At 34.2% G+C, this 21,541-nt stretch overlaps 1 protein-coding gene across 1 annotated transcript in view; it reads left to right on the top strand.

Moving 5' to 3' along the window:
- LOC138698967 (NACHT and WD repeat domain-containing protein 2) overlaps positions 1-21,541 on the top strand; it is a 487,839-nt gene that overhangs the window by 382,949 nt on the left and 83,349 nt on the right. Inside the window, exons 21-22 of the mRNA XM_069825158.1 lie at positions 6,131-6,384; positions 15,457-15,568. Coding sequence (XP_069681259.1) covers positions 6,131-6,384; positions 15,457-15,568 — 366 coding nt within the window. The remainder of the gene's footprint in view (positions 1-6,130; positions 6,385-15,456; positions 15,569-21,541) is intronic.

Below are 21,541 nucleotides of genomic sequence, written 5' to 3'. Positions count from 1 at the left end.
AATTATTTGATCACTTATTTATTTGTTTAGCTATTCACTTTTTATTTACTCGTGTATTTATTAATTCGAATTTTTTTTGCCTATTTATTTATTTACTTCTTTATTCACTTATTTACTTATTCATTTATATATATTTTTTATTCACTTATTAATTTGTTCAATTGTTTACTAATTTATTTATTCATTTATTTATTTTTTTATTTATTCATTCATTTACTTACTTATTGACTTATTGATTTATTTATGTATATATATTATATATACAACAAAATAAGAACAATATTGAGACTACATAGAATTAAAAAAATATCATAATCCAATATAATAAAATATGTATCATATCTATAGATTGGAATACAACATAAGTAACTCAATTAGTACAGGTAGTTAAGAAGGAAAATGTAAGGAAAGAACAACAAACTTCGTTCCATAATTTCTGATAGGAAATGTAAACATTGCCGGCAGAGGAAGAGAGAAATATAATTATTATTCAACCAATGGCGGAGGTCTCATTCCTCGCTTGTCTTATAAAGTTGGGCTGTATGAAGCGTCCTACCCCCGCCCAAATTCAAGAAAGCGTGGAATGAGACATTTACTATTGGTTGAATAGCAGTTATACTTCGCTCCTCCTCTGCCAGCAATGTTTACTTCTCTTGTCAGACATTATGGAACGAAGTAAACTTGAGCACTTAAGCCTTGGTTCAGTCGTGAATACCACAACCACAGCGATAACAGAAAAGATTTAACTTTTATTTGTACTCCGAATCTTCTTGACTTGACAGATATCAGTGATTATACAGCGCAAATTCTCATTATAATAGGTCTGAACGTAGCTGTATTAATGAAGTAGATTTGAAAATAATAATGATAGAAATAAAACATAATAATTAAATAACAATACTTAATGGTTAACTGTAGTAACTTTCGAGGAATATCACTTTTGTTGTCGTACAAAATTTTGTCCAATATTCTTTTGAGAAGATTTACTGCATATGTAGATGATATTTTTGGGGATCATCAGTATGGTTTTAGGCGTAATATATCGACTATTGATAAGATTTTTTGTATTCGACAGATATTGGAGAAAAAATGGGAGTATTAAAATACAGTACACAAGTTATTCATAGATTTCAAGAGGCATATGTCTCTGTTAAGAGAGAAGATTCATATAATATTCTTATTGAATTTTATATTCCGAAGAAACTAATTCGATTAATTAAAATGTGTCTCAGTGAAAAGTACAACAGAGTCCGTATAGGCCAGTTTCTGTCGGATGCCTTTCCAATTCACTGTGGGCTAAAGCAAGGAGATGCACTATCGCCATTATTTTTTAACTTTGCTCTAGAATACGTCGTTAGGAAAGTCCAGGGTAACAGAGAGGTTTTGGAATTGAACGGGTTACATCAGCTGCTTGTCTCTGCGGATGACGTGAATATGTTAGGAGAAAATTCACAATCGATTAAGCAAAACTTGAAGCAAGTAAAGAGATATGTTTGGAAGTAAATCCCGAAAATACAGAGTACATGATTATGTCTCGTGACCAGAATATTGGATGAAATGGGAATATAAAAATTGGAAATTTATTCTTTGAAGAGGTGGAAAAATTCATATATCTTGGAGCAACAGTAACGAATATAAATGACACTCGGGAGAAAATGAAGCGCAGAATAAATATGGGAAATACCTGTTATTCGGTTGAGAAGCTTTTGTCATACAGTATGCTCTCAAAAAACTGAAAGTTAGAATTTATAAAACATTTATCTTACCGGTACCGGTTGTTCTGCATGGTTGTGAAACTTTGACTCTCACTTTAGGAGAGAAACAGAGTTTAAGGGTGTTTGAGAATAAGGTACTTAGGAAAATATTTGGGGCTAAGACGGATGAAGTTACAAATGAATGGAGAAGATTACACAATGCAGAACGGCACGCATTGTATTCTTCACTAACATATCAGGAACATTAAATCTAGACGTTTGAGATGGGCAGGGCATGTAGCACGTATGGACGAATCCAGAAATACACATGGAATATTAGTTGGGAGGCCGGGTGAAAAGAGGTCTTTGGGGAGGCCGAGACGTAGGTGGGAGGATAATATTAAAATGGATTTGAGGGAGGTGGGATATGATGTTCGAGACTGGATTAATCTTGCTCAGGAGAGGAATCGATGGAGGACTTTTGTGTGAGGGCGGCAATAAACCTCCGAGGTTTCTTGAAAGTCGTAGTCTAAGTAAATAATTAATTATTTATATGCCTCCTGTCCCTACCTCTTTGTGTTATGCTCTGTACCGATAATCCAATTAATCATAAATAATGTAAACCAGATAATTTTTCGGCTGCTCCTTAAAAGAGACCTTGATTGCAGGAAAATATGCTTTTATTTTTTTGTCATTAATTTTTGTTAATTTGTATGTTTCACCAGTAAATTAAATTAGTAACACAAATAGGCCTAATTAAAAATCTTACTTTTACTTGAGTTTAGAGAGCCTTCATAATCGTCGGGAAAACATCTTTTTTAGTGTGAAATAGTACGAACTGATAATTTGAAAGCGAATCTTAAATTTGGAAAGCTATCATCAGTGGCTGAAAATCTTAAACATAGGGCCGGTCTGGTAGCTGCTGAATCTGCTCCACGAAAAGAAGAACTTGTTTCTGGAGCAATCAATTGTAATATCATTTCAAATTAAAAAAAGGAAGTGATTTTTCGGCCAGCTTCACTTCCTCATCATGATTCTAGTTTCTTTCCCTTTGTGATATTTGCTCATCCAAAATGAAGGTATTTTTCCTCGCTTCCTTTGTGGTTGATCAGTAACAATAATCGAAACAACTGCAGTGATAGCTACGTACATTATTATCATCAAGCGTTGATATTGCTCTTCGGACTGTATCCAAAATTTCAGGAATATGTGTCCGGATGGAAACGAGTTGTGCGCAAAAGAAGCAGTAGTTTTAACTGGCAATTGTTGTTTGCCTCTCATTATTCCTGCGCAGTTGCAAAAGTCGAAACGTGGCTTTAGATTCATGCATAAGTTCGCAGCGTTTTTTGTTTATCAGTCATCAGAACATTGTGTTGTTAGTAGATTGTTTACAGATGGTAATGTGTCATTTGAATTTTGCGAATTTTAAGAAAGTTCTTTGCTATTTGTGGGCTAAAGAAGACGGAGTTTCAAGTAGAGAAGAACTAATATTTTGACATACTCTTCTGTTTGAGTTTAATAGAGGAGCAAAGGCATCGGAGTAGGCTCGAAACATTTGTGCCGTGTACGAGGAGAATGCTATCGTAGAAAGCACTGCAAGAAAATGGTACAACACCGCGTTCAAAAGCTTAGTGTCCAAACACAGAACATGATGTTATGTGTCTGGTGGGACAAAGAAGGCGTCGTGTACTATGAATTGCTTCCCAGGAATGTAACCGTAACTATTCACATTTATTGCCAGCAACTCAGACGCCTTGCGGAACAATTGAATAAAAACGACCGGGAGCACTTCACTGCATCAAGTGCTGCTGCAACAAGATAAAGCAAGCCCGCACTCTACTAACATGACAAAAGCATTTATCCAGGAGCTTGGTCGGGAGGTGATTCCACATACCCCATATTCCGATCTTGCGCCCTCAGATTTCCGCCTTTCGTTTTATATCCAATAGTCTTCAGGGGATTCATTTGATAATGAAGATGCTTTATAAACTTGGCTTGACGACTTCTTTAACTCCAAACCAGCAGATTTCTTCAAACGCAGAATCGAAAAACTACCCCATCGTTGACAGAGAATCATAGATAATGTAGGAGAAAATATTACCAATTTAATTTCTGTCTTCTATTTATCTCAAAAACTTTTGTCACACCGAAAAAAGCTACAAACTTTTACATCAGTCCAATATTTATTATTTTATCATCAGCAGCAATGGCAAAGGAAGCTTTTAATACAAAAAGGAGCATCTTCTGCGGACCTCTGAAGAAAGAACCGAGGAAGAGACTAGTGAAGTGCTTTGTGTGAAGTGTAGCATTGTATGGGGCAGAAACATGGACATTACGACGAAGTGAAGAGAAGCGAATAGTAGCATTTGAAATGTGGATATGGAGAAGGATGGAGCGTATGAAGTGGACAGACAGAACAAGAAACGAAGCTGTGTTGGAAAGAGTGGAAGAAAAAAGAATGATTCTGAAATTGATCAGAAAGAGAAAAGAAATTGGCTGGGTCAATGATTGAGAATAAACTGTCTTCTGAAGGATGCACTGGAAGCAATGGTGAACGAGAGAAGAGTTCGGGGTAGAAGAAATCAGGTGATAGACGACATTAAGATATATGGATCATATGAGAAGACAAAGTGGAAGGCAGAAAATAGGAAAGACTGGAGAATGCTGGGTTTGCAGTAAAAGATCTGCCCTTGGGCAGAACACTATGAATGAATGAATCATCATCATCATCATTATCATCATCATCATGTCCTTCACGTGTTAGACCCTAGTGGATCCGTGCCAGTCGCATGCCAAATGTTTTCGTGGTCTTCCCAAATTTCTTCTTCCTCTTGGTACATAGGCAAGAATTTGTCTAGGCCATCTAGTGCGATCCATCCTTTCGACATGTTTCTTCCACTGAAGTCTGTATTGTTGAACAAAATGAACTATAGGATCTATTTTTAGTTCTTTCAGTATGTCTTCATTTTTACGGTGTTCGAGCAATGAGCATCCCGCTGTGCGTCTCTTAAACCTCATTTCAGTTGCTGTTAGCTTCTTCTCTTCAGCTGTTCTGATTGTCCATGTCTCACTGCTCAAAGTCAGAACTGGCCGATCTAGTGTTTTAGAGACTTTTAGCCCCGTATGTTTTTGAATTTGGGAGAGTTTGAAGATGGTGTTGATTACTCCATTGATTTTTATAAATTTAGATATTTTGCTTGCCATATCTTCATTAGTAATATAAGATAAATTATAGCCTAAGTAGTTAAAAGGACACATTCAATTAGTTTATTATTTATCATGATTTAACTTGGAATTGGATCTTGTCTTTAAAATGCCATAATTTTTGTTTTCTCTGTTGAGATTTCCATATTGAACTCTGAAGCGATTATTTGTAGATTATAAACAGCTTTTTGTAGACCATCTTATATTTTAGCGATAAGAACCTGATCGTCGGCAAACAGTAATGTATCGAGAAACGTGTTTCGATTAATTTGAAGTCCTGCATGATGACTTTGCCTCCAAATATACAAAATATGGTTCCTATATATGATAAATAGAAGAGAGAAAAGACCTCACCCCTGTCTAACACCTTGGTTTACTGAATTCCATCTAGTAGTTTCGCGTTCACTTCTTATGGCAATTTCATTTTGTTGACATAAATTATAACTGAAAAAAATGGTTTCATTTGGTACATTATCATGGCATAAAATCTCTAAAAGTTTATTTCTGTTAACTTTATCGAATGATTTTACGAAATCAATAAATGCTTAGTGTGTTTCGATATTAAACACTCCATGATTTTCTACTAAATCTTCATAGTAAAATGGCTATCACAATATGATCTTTCTATTTTGTTCTTCAGTCATTTTGTTTTCATAATGATGTAATAATTTATTTTTGATTATGGTTGTATAGATTTTATAATCTGAATTGAGAAAGCTTATGCCTCTGTAATTTTCACATTGTTTTTTATTTCCTTTCTTATGGATGATATTATAATAGCCTTTTGCCAACATTCTGGAGTTTGGTTCCTGTCCAAATGTTGTTTAAGAAGTATAAAAATCTATAAGTAAATTCTTTTCAGCGCATTTAAAAAGCTCTACATTTAAACCATTTTCACTTGGAGCTTTTTCGTTTTTTGAAGGTTTACATATGATACTTCAATTTTTAACTGAAATTCTGGCTGATATGTGTATCTATTTTCAGGCAGTACATCTCACTTGACGATATGTGTCAGAGGAAGAATAATATTGTTTGTATACAACTGAAGTCTGATTAGTTTAATATGTAGCTAATCGGCGAAATATGCAATGCAGAGGGGAAAGGATCTGACCACCATACTCCATTATCTCCTGGCCTAGTTACCTCATAAATGATGCCCTGTTGGCATCTTTTGTGAAGCTCAGACCTGCCTTCGTACAGTTGACTACATAACAACATGTTAACTGCCACAGCGCGAGCTGCCTCGCACGGACAATGACAACACCGAAGTACTGCTGCAGCTGAAGCTGGATCGCGACGAGACGACACTCCTGGGGACGACGGGCAACGGCTTCGTGGTGTGGGAGTTCACAGAGACCGCCCATCACCCTGACCAGGCGCTCGTGCTGCCATTGCCTCACGGTGTGCGCAACATCTCCACCCACATACTGCGGTCCAACTCCTGCATGGTTTCTGCAGCTAAGGACTATGTTGTTGCAGGTGTGAGGTATGCAGTGTTTTAGCTTATGTCGAAATATGTAACCAATTCTGAAATACACACTGCCAAAAACACTATGGTAAAATACGAGACTCGATTCGTTATTTTGAAAAATAAAATGATTTTAAGTAGGTATACTGTCCGTTCGGGGAAAATCACTAATAGTCACTTATTTTTTTTACTTGGTTATTTAACGACGCTGTATCCGTTTTTTATTTTACCTTGGGGATTTAGTGAAGTGAATTTTTAATGGCAGGCAGAGTAGCTATCTCATGCCCCCATGCTTTAGATTGCTACCAGAGCACTTCATTAGAACCAGGTACCCAGCTTCGAAGCCGTTAGCCCTGTGAACTTACAATATATTTATGTTCCCCTATTATCATAATTCAGGGTTGTTATCTAAGAAATTAGCAAGTTCTTTGTGATAGTAGAAGAGAAAGAGTGGGGGAAGGGAAGTGGTCCGTGGCCCATTTCTTTTAGGGCTCATCCCGACATTTGCCTTATTGCTCAAGGGAAACCACGTTCCGAGTTCTCTAAAAGCCATTATATAGCGTCGATGGAATTGATGATAGTGCGATGATATTAGGCGAAATGGGGCCAAGGATTCTCTATAGATTACTTGATATTTGCTTTACGGTTGGGGAAAACCCGACTGAGCTACGTCGGTGGCTGCAATTAATTAAGGGGGCTCTTTTCTTTAAATGTAAAGTATTAGTAGATTTCCAAGTTCGTACAGCAAATATTTGCAAGAAAGAGCTAATAGCCCAGCCACTAGCGTTTACAGAAGGGCCAGGACAAACCGGGATGCGGACAGTATATGAGTTTCAAAGACTGAACATAAAAACTTTGACTTTCGCAACACTTGGAGATATTATAATTCACATGGTTTGTTAGAGTAGAATATAATGAATGGAAATAATAATAATGCTTTATTTTTTGGCTAGTTAAGACAGTAAGGCCTTCTCTTCCACTCAACCAGAGGATAAAAAGGAAATACATGATAATATAATGTTAGTACAAAAGAAAGTTAGGGAAAAGTGATGTTGGCAAAACTGACTGTCCATATGTTGTGTGAGTGAAGAATACAAGTTGGATGTGGTGTTTCGTATAGTTGTTTTAAAGGTAAGAAATCTGTTTTTGCCCTCTCCGATCTTTTATCTGAATGGTATTAATGTTATAGGTGAATAGTTATCAGTTCCATCATTTACTAAAGTACGGCTGGGTACTGTTAATAAAGCATTAACTACCACTCCAAGATGTGAAGAGCCACGAATCAGTATTATTAATTGTAAAATATTAGGCTAGTGGCTAAGAGCACACACGCAAGAGTTCGCATGCGTACTCTTAGACTCGAAGCAGCTACAATACGACTCAGTTTTTATAGAGATAATATTTTAACTTACTGTACATTTGTTTATTTTATATTAGTTGAAATGTTTACTGTACTTTAATATTTTACTTTATTTTGTCTATTTATTCGAATCCTAGACGATTTTTTTTCTGTAATTTCAGTGGAGTTGCAAGAATTAGGAGACAGTGGGGAAATATAAAAGAAAATCCGATAGGAAGTTGGTTTTTACGGAAGTAATGATGCAGCAGATAAAGGAAAGCTAGCTAGAGGTGAGAGCAAAAGATTCATTGCAAAGGTTTTTAATACGAACGAGGCGGACATCGTTGCTTGTCCTCTGTGTTCTGAAGAGTATACGGGACCTCCTGATTGTGACTAGATAAAATGTGACCAATGTAATAATTAGTTGCATCACAGATCATATGTATATATCATTGTTACCATCAAAGCCTATAAGGCCGAGCAATCTGGGTATTTATGATCTAAGGATGCACGAGCATTGCACAAGTAACAGTGAATGTGGACTATTTGTTTGTAATGACTGTGAATAAATTTGATTTGTTAAAGTTAGTTGTGATCTTTGTGTCTCTGTTTGTTTACTTTTTGTTCTTGTTGCTAAAATCTGTCACCAGCTAAGTGATTTAATTAACAATAACGTTTGAATTCATCTCTAATGACAGAAGAAACAAAATTATGATATACAGATAATAGTTAAAACGAATATATTATATGCGTACTCTTGAATTTTACTACTGTGTGCTCTTTGACCATATGTTGTCTAAGGGTTCGCATTTTCAGTACATAATGTAATTAATAAATTGAAGAAGAATTTAATATTATTTTAAGATTTTTACAATGTCCATGTTTTTGGAAACATTCTTCAATTTTCTATAAAAATTTCATATGTATTAACTAAACCATTAAGCAACTAGAGCTCAAAATCCAAAAAGTGTGTATTCTTAACCTTCTTTTCCCTATAGGTACCTATACCTAAGACAAAATCGAAACAGAAAAATATGCAAAAGCCAGAAGATAATCGAACTTTAATACTTACTTCAGCTCGATGACAAATTAAATTACATGATTACTTCATAAACTAGTTACAATTGTGAATTCTAATTTATAGCCTGTGGCACTGTACGTTCTAAAATAAGATGTTTTACTTTGGACTTGAAAGCGTTTAAGGTCAGGCAGCTCCTAGCATCTGTAGATAATGAATTTCAAGAACGGAAAATCCGGGGAGAGGGACTGACAATAGTGTCGTGTTGTAACTGGGTAAGTATACAGATTATGATGTGTGGATAGATTATGAAATCGTGACGCAAGGTATTCATAGGCTGATGTATGCAAAATCTGATAGAGAAGAGAAAGACAATACAAACTGCAAATACGGTTCAACCAAATGGATACGCCTAAATTAGGGACCTACTCTGTTTGGCGTGTACAGTTTCCCTGGAAAAGGATGAGACGATTGAATATTCTTAAGTCTCAGATGTAAGACACTGCGCATGATTGGAGACCAGAGCACTGATACACAAGATAACGAATATTGCGCTACTTAAATGCAGGCTATTTGGTTTGTTACTACCATCGTTCCGAAATTCACTTCAAATACTGCAAAAAATATGATAATATTACGTAAATAAAATATAAATATATACATAAATCGTGTAGTTAAATCGACAATGGACCTTCATGACTAGATCGACACTCCGCAAAGAACGGAAAACTTTCGTTTCGTTTCAATAGCTCAGACGCTAAGACTTCTGCCTGTTGTGTAGAAGAGAGCGAGTTCGATTCTCAGTCTACATCAACGATTTTTTTTTGTCTAAATAATGTTCAAATAGCTAAGTAACGTTGAAATAGAGTTTTACAAAGTCCTGAGATTAAGTGTTAATGATCACAGACAATACAAAATTACAAGTTATAATATTATAAACGTTAATCTAGTGAATGCATTTATATACATACATATACAATGTAAATGCATATATATTAAAAACTAACAATTAAAATGAAATTAAAAATATTCCTAAGCCACACAGACAAACTTTTACAAAAGTTTAGAGTCCTTAGGCTATGTCATTTGCTGAGTAATTATTACAATATTTTATTAGTAGCTTTCCCATATGTGTAAGAAATGCACTCGCACAAAACACTTTTTGTTAAAAGTGTGGCTTTGGATTATTTCATTCTCACCCCTTCAGTTGATTTTAACTATTTTATCTACGTGTTTCCAATAGTGTTTAATTTAATGTGCATTCAATTTTATTCATGTTATGATTGAATGAAAACACAATGTTGCAGTTATTGACTAATTACATATATTAATACTAATTATTAAATTCAACTGTTAAGTAACCAATTGTAGTATCTTTTGCAAAATCTTTAATGTTTAAGTTGTCAATAATATTTCAATTTGCAATAGATTTGGGATCCTCTACTTTATAATCACTTGTTTTAATGAAAAAAATATGTCCTTTCTTAGAATATCTACAAATTTAACTTTAACAACATTCCGAATAGCTTTAATTGCATTATCTGAATTTTGTACTTTTCTATTCAAATGTATTCTATTTCCCTCTTTCATAATTTTTGATAAATTACAGTGTACTTCTTGTAGTATTTAAGGACATGAGGATCATTACATTGCAGCTCATTACATAGAGATTCTTCTTTTTAATACATGAGATTTTTAAGTCCCTGCGTTATCTACATTTTTTTACTTTTGAATTTTTTCACAGCATTGAGTGGAGAACATCCACTGAAGTGATTCTGAAATTAAATGAAAGATATAATACATTTACTCTTAATATCAGTAGTACCAGTATCATATACGTTTTTTCCAAGATTCATTTTGTAGACATAAATGTAAATAATCACTAGATACAGCATTTACGACCCTTTTTTAGTTTTTAAGTTAATATTTTGAAATTGTTCAGTGACATTGGAAACACATAGGATTTGTTTATCATGTTCAGACAAGCAATTAATTATAGATTCTGTCGAATAGAAATTCAGTCTAATTCTGTGTACAAAAATTTTATCAATGATTGTGCTACTTCAGCTTGTATGCTGGTGGAAAAATTACGCTACGACTAAGGTTGTCAGTTTCAAGGAGTGAATTTAATTTACTTTTACGGAAAAGTTCCGAGAGATAACCTATGTTTATGTCACTACAGAATAGCCACCTATTCCCACCGACGCACAGTGGTTCATTTTCCCAATTTCTTGGCCAAAACCTCTAGAGATGTTTGAATTAATTTGAATGTAACAAAGTTGAAACAAATCGTAAAAGTAACATAATTAAGAATTAAATATCGAGTAAATTCACATAAATAGCTATAGTATATGTTTTTTTGCGTGGATGATCATTTCATTGCTTCTTAGGGTATTCAAAGTTGTAGTCTATTTTATCTATATACATAAATCTATATATAATGTGTGTATAGTACAGTAATTATTTCATTCGCTAGCACCCTAGTCTCCGGAGATAAGGGAGTCATCTTTATCAGAGGCCTGAGTGGACACACCTAATTGTGTAGATGCATCTGGAGCTGACAGAAGTGACATTACTTCTGCAGACGAACGCTTCAGTTTCTTTCTTGGGACTTTCAATATTCTTTATGAAGTATGGTCCAACAATGCCTGCAGATCAGTTTCACCAGACTTTTCTGTTATTTGAATGGCATTGGTATCGGAATAGCATGTATTTTGTGCTTCTAGCACCGTTCTGTATTGCTGGAAAATGTAGGCGATGGATTTTTAGTCTCGGACCTAATCAGGTTATAATGGAATTTTGTTAATTTAACTTCAACTAGAATGGACAATGCTCTGAACTTAATTTATAAGCTTTCCTGCATGTTGACGTACTGATTGGTGTTGAAAATTGTACGTCTTTTATTGCAGCAGCAGTAGTAACAATCTCTCCTGCCTCACGAAGACTCATTTGAGTGGCATATGCGACTTCTGAAGGACCTATGTTTTATCTTAATCCCTGTGCTTTTTGTCTTTTATAACGCTCACCACTTTACTAAATTCTAGTAATGGACGTTCGACTCTCTATTGCGTTTCAGTAACGCATATTGGAAAACTCGCAGATTTTCAAGCCATTTCGTATTCTGTGGTAGGAATCTTTCAACTGTCCTATTTGACCATTGCCATCTGGTTCTAAAATTATATATTAAATGTTTTTACACATTCTTTAGTTCAGCGGATGATGTTGCAGGGGAATCGGTTATGATTCTAAGGCGTTCTCTTAAATAATCATACTTTTCTTCAAAATTAGATGATGAACGTTCCTGTAGTATAGTAAACAATTCACGCCTAGTGAGGTTTATGTGATTACTTTCATATCCTGAAAGGAATTACAGAAATAATTCAAATTTTAATAAATTGATGAAGGATTAATATACGACACAACAATTTTTTGTGGCAACGTATTTCAGAGGTAAGCAAAACGAAATAATGCACAAGAAAGCTAGAGGTTTCACCTATTCTTCGACATTGGAACCAAGTCTCTCGACATATATCTCCTATCGTGACACGTTTCAGTACACCTCGTTCATAAAACTGTTTTTTGGGCGTAGGCCTATAGCTACCTGCGCTCGACCGATTTCACTTCTTCATCCTAACAGAAGCGTTGTCCTCCTAGCAATATCTTCATTGGTCCGAAGAGGTGAAAGTCAGACTATGCAAAATCTGGACTGTAATGTGGGTGATTGCCGCCTTAATGATGCCTCTGACATTGGGTGGTGTTGCAGCAGTCACTGGTCGGCCGGAACGTGCTTCGTCGGCGGACTTCTTCGAAGAACTTGCACCACCTAGAGATGTTGCTATGGTCCAGACAATCAAGCGCCATACACCTCCAATATTTCCCTGTGGATTTCAGTCGATTTTTTTGTTTTTCGAAAAAAAAAATGGACTACACCTCGCTGCCCTTCACAAGTGAATGATGGTAGAAAACGCGTAATTTTTACTCAGTTACAGCTTATTTAGCCAGGGTGACATCCAATCGAATCATTGCTGTATGTAGTGCAAGATTCAAACTAACTACCTCCCAAATTTGAACGTCCTAACCAAAATAGTATTCCGTTAAATAATTGTTGTGTGTTACTTTCCGATCCTTCCTTGTATTACAACGCAAAGACGCAGTGCGCACTTCAAAACTAAAGTCGAGCTAGTGGGCCCAGTGGCAGTTGGGGGCAGACTTTCTTTATTGGTACATGAAAAGCATCCACATAGGTATGATTTGTAATGAGTAACTTGACAGGACCTCGCAGGACCGATAACTTTTAACCTCCGTGAATCTGCCGCTTTCACATTTTCAACCACAATCAACATGACTACATTATTTAATATCTAAATGCCGTTAGTTAATTAGGTAATAAATTAAAACTATGTTCAAATATTCTACACACCTCCAGGAATCGAATCCACGCTTCAGCTTTTATTTTCACACTTATACCACTTATTTATAACACTTCAAAAACGACCTTTCTTTCACCACGCAAACTCAGCAACTGCATTGTCCAAGAGAGACGCATTTTCAGCCATGTATTTACAAGCACAGGACTGGAGAAGGAAGATAAGATATACGATGTCTACATGCCCTGTCCTTCCTCTTCAACTTAAGACAACAAACAATCCTCTCCTATATGTTTCAGTTTTGGGGTTTTGGCCAGGAATTCGGGAAAATGAACCACTGTGCGACGCCCTCGAAAGCGAGACGAATTGTGGAATCACGTTGTTGACACCTGGGAAGATCTCGCCGGGGATCAGAACCTATCCCACAATCTCGTGACATCCATACCGGATTGACTTAGGGCTGTAATAGAAGCTGATGGCATGTGGACAAGATTTTAAGTTAACAGGTCTCTTTTTGTTTCTTGTGATTATTGTTTGAGGAAGAATACTTTTAACTTCCAAGTAAGATTTTTTGACGAGGTTCAGCCCGCTTGTAAGACCAGACCCAGAAATTGGGCATAAATTATTCCATATTTTTCGACAAATTAAACAGTCGAGGATCTCTGAAAAAATTAATTACACCTCAATAAAAAAAAAAGTTTTACATGGGAACGAACAGGAAACGTTTCGGTTATACAGTGGAACCGACACGCTACTATATGAGCTACCGAGACAAGACAGCGACAGCAGCAGTCCAGAATGTAGATCCCATAGCAGGCATTTGTCATTCGGTACAGAGAAGCAATGGTATTTTGTGACTCGAGCAATGTTGTGAAATCGTGGCCTTAAATGGCTATCTTCTTCGTGATTCTTATTCTGGTCCTTGTCCTTGTTGTGGTCCTTGTAACAATTCTTCTGGTATATTTCATGGTATACGTCGATATCGAGTGAACCGCGCTGTAGAACTTTAACTTCCGACGACCAAGAGTCGTCTCATTCCTTTTAAGGGTAACTGTACATATGAATATGATATGTCGGTACTGTAATTGAATCGTGAATTACAGAAACCTCACACGTCTATTTGAGTACATTTTTCGAGACATTATCTTCAAAAGCGTTCGGTATTTTTAATTGACTATTTTTTCATTAAAGCATGGGCCTAATAATAAGATGTAGTGGTTGACACACAAATACTTGCAGCACTATTCTAACGTTGTAACGAAAGTTTATTGACCAATGATGCTAATACTTGGAACATTATTCTACCATTGCAATGAGTTCAGATTGTGAATAAATATATGGGAACAAACTGTAGTTTATTCGCAGCTCAGAATTATGTTTTGAAATTTAATTAAAAAAAAATGAGATGATCAGGACTTTTTCATAAAAATACGGACATTTAAAAAAATCTTCAAAAATGAATACGGACGGCAGGACAACTCTTCAAAATGCATATATGTCCTGCTAAATACGGACATTTGGTAACCCTAACATCACTGTAAGAGCAGCTTGTCTTTTACGTACTGTGAGCTCTTGGACAAGAAACAAAACATGCTCCAATTCAACACATACCGCACGAAACGGCAGTAGTACCACAGTCTAGTACGAGTATATACAGTCACGAAGCTTGAGTTGTGAGAGTTCTAGGAACAATAGACTGTGCAGGTACTATTACGCATTGTCTGTAATGAGGCGATAGTAGCTATCCTAGTGGTTAGCAACTATCTATGGATGCATATTTATTACGTATTGAGTTTCGTGACTGTATATACTAGACTGTGGTAGTACGATTACGAACGTACTGCCGTCTGCTGCTTAAGCTTTCTCTTGTTACAAACACAAACAAAGATAAGCTGTGTAATACCCCTGTTCACTCAGGGGTAATACGTGGTGACAAACGGTTGCATTCTGTTTCCTCTTCTCAAAAAGCTCACAGTGAAGATATGCTGCTGTTACAGTGATGGTAAACATTTGCTCATTTCTCAGAAGATATTAATTTTAGGATTCATATTTGTAGGACTTTTATTTCTTGTTTTGATGCATTTTATCTCCTTTCTAAATATTGGAAGTTTTTTCAGAACACTCTATATACCCTAGTGTTTAGTGTGCAGGAATATTAGTGTTGTATGTTTTATTCCTATATAATTACTCTAACATGCTACAGATATCTTGCTCTAAGTCTGATATAATACATATGTTAAAAATGGTTTGAATGGAACTAGTAATTTTCGATTTCTAAAGTAAATCCAGAATTTTATAATGTAATACATGCTCTGAGTTACAGATACTTCATTGAATAAAATTTAAAATTTTTCCATTTGTCGTAGAAAGAACCTGTATGTATGGAGTCTAGAATCTGGAGAACTCATGAAAATATTGGATGCACATTTCGGGAGAATCATAGCACTGGAGCCGCTAATAATTGGTAATTGGAACTCGGTACGTACAAGCAGGCAACCAATACAGAGAGTTCCTATGCAAACCGTTCTGCATAAGGAAGTGTGCACGGACTTCACCGTACGATGGCGTATGATCAGTCGTCCGCCAACAAATTTTTTTAGGTAGTGGTTGGAGTGGGACCGTTATGCATAGGAACGCTCTGTACACTTGAATATAAAAAATGCTTATCTGAAAATCTCTCCTATTTCTAAATAAGTTGACGCAGTATTGGTCTACTCAAATGTGTACTTTTGCTTGCTGCGTGTGTCAGCACGAAGTTAAGTTTTATGCCTACATGTTTGTGTAACTGCCTCAAGTTATTTACAAATGCAAATTTGTAAATAATTCAGATACAATATTAGTAACAACTAGTGTCAGTCCATCGCTGTGGAGTAACGGTCAGTGGGTCTGACCGTGAAACTAGCAGGTCCGGGTTCGAATCCTGGTTGGGGTTTTTCCCTCAACCAGTTGAAGCAGAATTCTGGGTAATTTTCGACGTTGGATCTCGGACTCATTTCGCCATCATTAATTCACATATCATCATCATCATTATCATTATTATAATCATCATCATCATCCATACCATAGCCCGGGTTCAGTTCAGGTGCAGAGTGCTGTACTTGTACAAGAGCGCGGCCGTTCGGCTACCCAATCATTCACAGAATAGAAGTGGTAACCACAATAAACCTCAAGCTGCAATGCAAATCTTCGGATCCCTCCTCCGTACAAGAGGAAAAAAAAAAAAAAACAACCAGTGTCGCACCCAGGAATATGGTACAGGTAAGAGGGTTTATTTATAATCAGTGTCAGAGCAACATTTAAGACTGATATTTATGTGGGAGAACCCCAGCTCAGTCCCATGTCCAAGACAAACTAACTCAGTCCCGGAATGCACATCAACTGAGTCCAGGGCCAAACAGCAAGTAAAAAAGTATGCTAAGCAAAATTTATCTTAAAATAATGTTATAAATTTCAATCAAAGACACAACTATATGCAAATGTTTATTTGCTACATGAATATAAGGTATATAAACGTTTTCGCCTTGTGGGGCATCATCAGATATATTAAAATTATGTGATCTGAACTTAGATTAAATTAGATTTATAAAAACCAAATACGAACAGTGTGTAATACATAGTGATAAAATTTCATGAGTTATATGTATACTAATTGTAACAAGAAATGAGATAAAATGATGAATTTCAATGTAGTGTAAATTCAAATATGATTAAAATTGGAATTGTGTGTACATATAACTCATGTTACATTGTAATACGTATTTATCAAATAACGTTGTGAAAATTATGATCATGTTAAAATGAATAAATGGATGAAATCTTGGGTTAAAGTTATTCAATGTTTAGAAAATGACACATCTTGGAGAACTGTGTATAATACTGAAGTTTGCAGTAATCGATGTTGTAGGTTGATTGTGATATGCGTATAAATTATCATTCATACATTGTAAACATAAAAGTATAATTTATTTATACAAATTATGAGCATTATTTAGTGATCAAATGGGATAGAAGTCTATTTTGGTTTTGGAGATGTGAAAAGGTGTTAAGATTACTTACGAGTACTTTGCTTGATTGTAATCTAAATGTTGTCTAGTTTCGATGCGAATAGTGGTTATCCTTGATCCTCTAGATCTAAATAATCTATCTTTTATAATGCATATCGTTGTTGAATTACTGTGTTTAATTAAGATGGAAGAATTCTGTAAAAAAACAAGAAATGTTGCCATTAATATTTCGATCAATTTGAACTATTTTAAAAGAAAAGTGATGTGAGAATAAATAATTAATTCTATGAAAGTGAATATGGGGGTATTAATTTGTGTAATATTATATTAATAACGGTTTTCAAATTACTTACGTACGTATATGTCTCGGTGTATGTGGGAGTGTTGATGGTTTGAAGTAGACTGAAGTTGAGTGATCGTATGTGTTCTGCTGTGTAATGGCGGAGTAATATTGAAGGGAACTATTTGAAAGACGGCGTGTCATGATGTAAATGGATCTACTTTAAATTGTGTAAAGCGGGTTTCTAAAGTTTAGTAAATTTTCATTAATTATATTTTTATCTTTATTGTGGTAATATGAAATGAAAAATTCTTCTGCTGCATTTATGAAATTATTATTATTGTATGTTTTTAAAATGCTTAATGTATCCTGACGTTGACCTAGTTCGTGTCCAGTATTGATTAAGTGTGCCGCGTATTTTGATTTATCTCATAAACATGTTCCTTATATCTCGTTTTCATGTTACGTTTGGTATGGCCTATGTAATTTTTTTCGCATGTGTAACATTTAAGCATATATATACCTTTACTATTTAATTTATTACTGGTGTTTATTGTATTAGTGATATTGTTATTTAATTTATTATTTGTTTTGAATGCTATATTTATATTTTCTTTATTGAAGAAGTTTTTTAATTTATTAGATATATATTTGTTGTAGTAAGTATTGACCAATGTTTTGGTTTTTTATTGTTGGATCTTATTAAGGTTGTGGCTGTCTGTCGTTGTGTAATATTTTCTTTTTTCCGAATTAGTTTTCGTATAAGAGTTTTACTGTATCCATTTTCATTTGCAATGTCTAAACTTTTTTGCTTTTCTTTTTTGTATTTTTTTTGGATAAAGGTACTTGTATTAATCTATTTGTTAGATAGTTGAACATGCTTTGTTTTTTATTTTGGGGATGTATTGAATCTGCAGGTATACTATGTGTTGTATGTGTTGGTTTTCTGTAGATGTCATAACTTAATTTATATTTTTGCTTTATTATTCTTAGATCTAAAAACGGTATAGAATTATTCATTTCATATTCCACGGTGAACTTTAGATTTTATGTAATTTGTTCAATGGGTCGAGAATGGAATTGTCTGTTGACGTATTTTCATATATTATGATAGTATCATCTACGTACCTATAGTATGATTTTATGTTATGTTTATTTAAAATATCGCTAATTTTGTTATCTTCTATGTTTTGTAAAAAAAAATTCGGTGAGAGTTCCTGATAGGGGGTTGCCCATAGCAAGGCCGATGTTTTGTTTATATATTTTCTGATTAAATGTAAAATAATTTTGTGAAGTGACGGTATTTAACAATCGTATTATTTGTCGAATTTTAGTTTCTGGTATTTGCAAATTATGTAATTTTTCTTTAATGATGAGTATAGTTTCTTGAATTGGGATATTTGTGTACAAATTTTCTATATCTAAAGACATTAATTTTGAATTCTTATTGATCTTTAATATTTTGAAGTTATCTATTAAGTGCTTTGTGTTTTATATGGTGTATTGACTTTTTAGCTGTAATGTTTGTTTTAGCCATTTATCTAAGAATTTACTCAATTTATAATTTGGGGCGTTCATATTGTTGACTATAGATCCCATTGTTAAATCTTTTTTATGAATTTTCGGTAGTGTTCTGAGGGTGGGAATTGTGGGATTTTGATTGACATATTTTTGTCTTTCTGAATTTGGAATAATATCAGGTATTGATTTTAATGTATCTTTTATTTGTTTCTGATAATTATCAGTTGGGTTACATTGTATTTCTGTTATTTGATTTTTATTTAGGAAGTTAATGGTTTTCTCAATGTATTAGTCTTTTTTACACAACGACAGACAGCCACAACCTTAGTAAGATCCAACAATAAAAAACCAAAACATTGGTCAATACTTACTTACAACAAATATATATCTAATAAATTAAAAAACTTCTTCAATAAAGAAAATATAAATATAGCATTCAAAACAAATAATAAATTAAATAACAATATCACTAATACAATAAACACCAGTAATAAATTAAATAGTAAAGTTATATATATGCTTAAATGTTACACATGCGAAAAAAATTACATAGGCCATACCAAACGTAACATGAAAACGAGATATAAGGAACATGTTTATGAGATAAATCAAAATACGCGGCACACTTAATCAATACTGGACACGAACTAGGTCAACGTCAGGATACATTAAGCATTTTAAAAACATACAATAATAATAATTTCATAAATGCAGCAGAAGAATTTTTCATTTCATATTACCACAATAAAGATAAAAATATAATTAATGAAAATTTACTAAACTTTAGAAACCCGCTTTACACAATTTAAAGTAGATCCATTTACATCATGACACGCCGTCTTTCAAATAGTTCCCTTCAATATTACTCCGCCATTACACAGCAGAACACATACGATCACTCAACTTCAGTCTACTTCAAACCATCAACACTCCCACATACACCGAGACATATACGTACGTAAGTAATTTGAAAACCGTTATTAATATAATATTACACAAATTAATACCCCCATATTCACTTTCATAGAATTAATTATTTATTCTCACATCACTTTTCTTTTAAAATAGTTCAAATTGATCGAAATATTAATGGCAACATTTCTTGTTTTTTTACAGAATTCTTCCATCTTAATTAAACACAGTAATTCAACAACGATATGCATTATAAAAGATAGATTATTTAGATCTAGAGGATCAAGGATAACCACTATTCGCATCGAAACTAGACAACATTTAGATTACAATCAAGCAAAGTACTCGTAAGTAATCTTAACACCTTTTCACATCTCCAAAACCAAAATAGACTTCTATCCCATTTGATCACTAAATAATGCTCATAATTTGTATAAATAAATTATACTTTTATGTTTACAGTGTATGAATGATAATTTATACGCATATCACAATCAACCTACAACATCGATTACTGCAAACTTCGGTATTATACACAGTTCTCCAAGATGTGTCATTTTCTAAACATTGAATAACTTTAACCCAAGATTTCATCCATTTATTCATTTTAACATGATCATAATTTTCACAACGTTATTTGATAAATACGTATTACAATGTAACATGAGTTATATGTACACACAATTCCAATTTTAATCATATTTGAATTTACACTACATTGAAATTCATCATTTTATCTCATTTCTTGTTACAATTAGTATACATATAACTCATGAAATTTTATCACTATGTATTACACACTGTTCGTATTTGGTTTTTATAAATCTAATTTAATCTAAGTTCAGATCACATAATTTTAATATATCTGATGATGCCCCACAAGGCGAAAACGTTTATATACCTTATATTCATGTAGCAAATAAACATTTGCATATAGTTGTGTCTTTGATTGAAATTTATAACATTATTTTATGACATTACTAGACACATCTGAAATATAAAATGAATTGCAAAATTTATCTTCCCATTTTTATAGACTTAGGACTATCTACACAGTGTCTGCATGTATGGTTAAAAATTACAGTTAAATAGAGATAGGAATAGATTTAAAAGCAACTGATGTCACAAAGTTTAGGCGAGAGAGTAGCCCATTATTATATTTGTCTATTTGAATTGTGTTGAAGTTATCTTTTAATAGAATTTTTTTCTCCTAGGAATGTTAATGAGAACTGTAATATAAACGACATTTTGTATTCGCTTCAGCAAGTTAATAAATACAAAAATATTTGTTGATTTTCGAGTGAAATGACTCCCAGAAATTTGTAGTTCCTGCTGACGGTGATTTCTCAGCCCATATATTTGGTGGAAATTCAGAATTTCATGTTATGCATGTCTCCAGTAGACTAGGTAATTATATAACCTGTGTCATTTGGTTGTATTGTCATTAGACCAACTGTAAAACAATTGTCCACAAATTCTGGTGATAAATATGATAGTTTAAAAAGTCTAAAAATAACTTAAGAAGTAGTCCTATTTCGGAATGCTACCTGCTTTCTTGGGCGGACTGACTTCATGTGCGATCTTATCGGTGCCACAGGATATGGAATTCAGTTGAAGTTGCAGTGCCTCGCGTACAGTACATCTTTTTAAGGGGACTGTAGCAGTAGCTGCGACACATGGAGGGGGCTGGTGTAGGGATGAGTGGGTTTTCTGTTCGAAACCTACATACTCAGC

This window comes from Periplaneta americana, chromosome 1 (assembly GCF_040183065.1).
Source record: "Periplaneta americana isolate PAMFEO1 chromosome 1, P.americana_PAMFEO1_priV1, whole genome shotgun sequence".
Lineage (NCBI taxonomy): Eukaryota > Metazoa > Arthropoda > Insecta > Blattodea > Blattidae > Periplaneta > Periplaneta americana.
The sequence above is the reverse complement of the archived record's forward strand: the minus strand, read 5'-3'. Positions and strand labels throughout refer to the sequence as shown.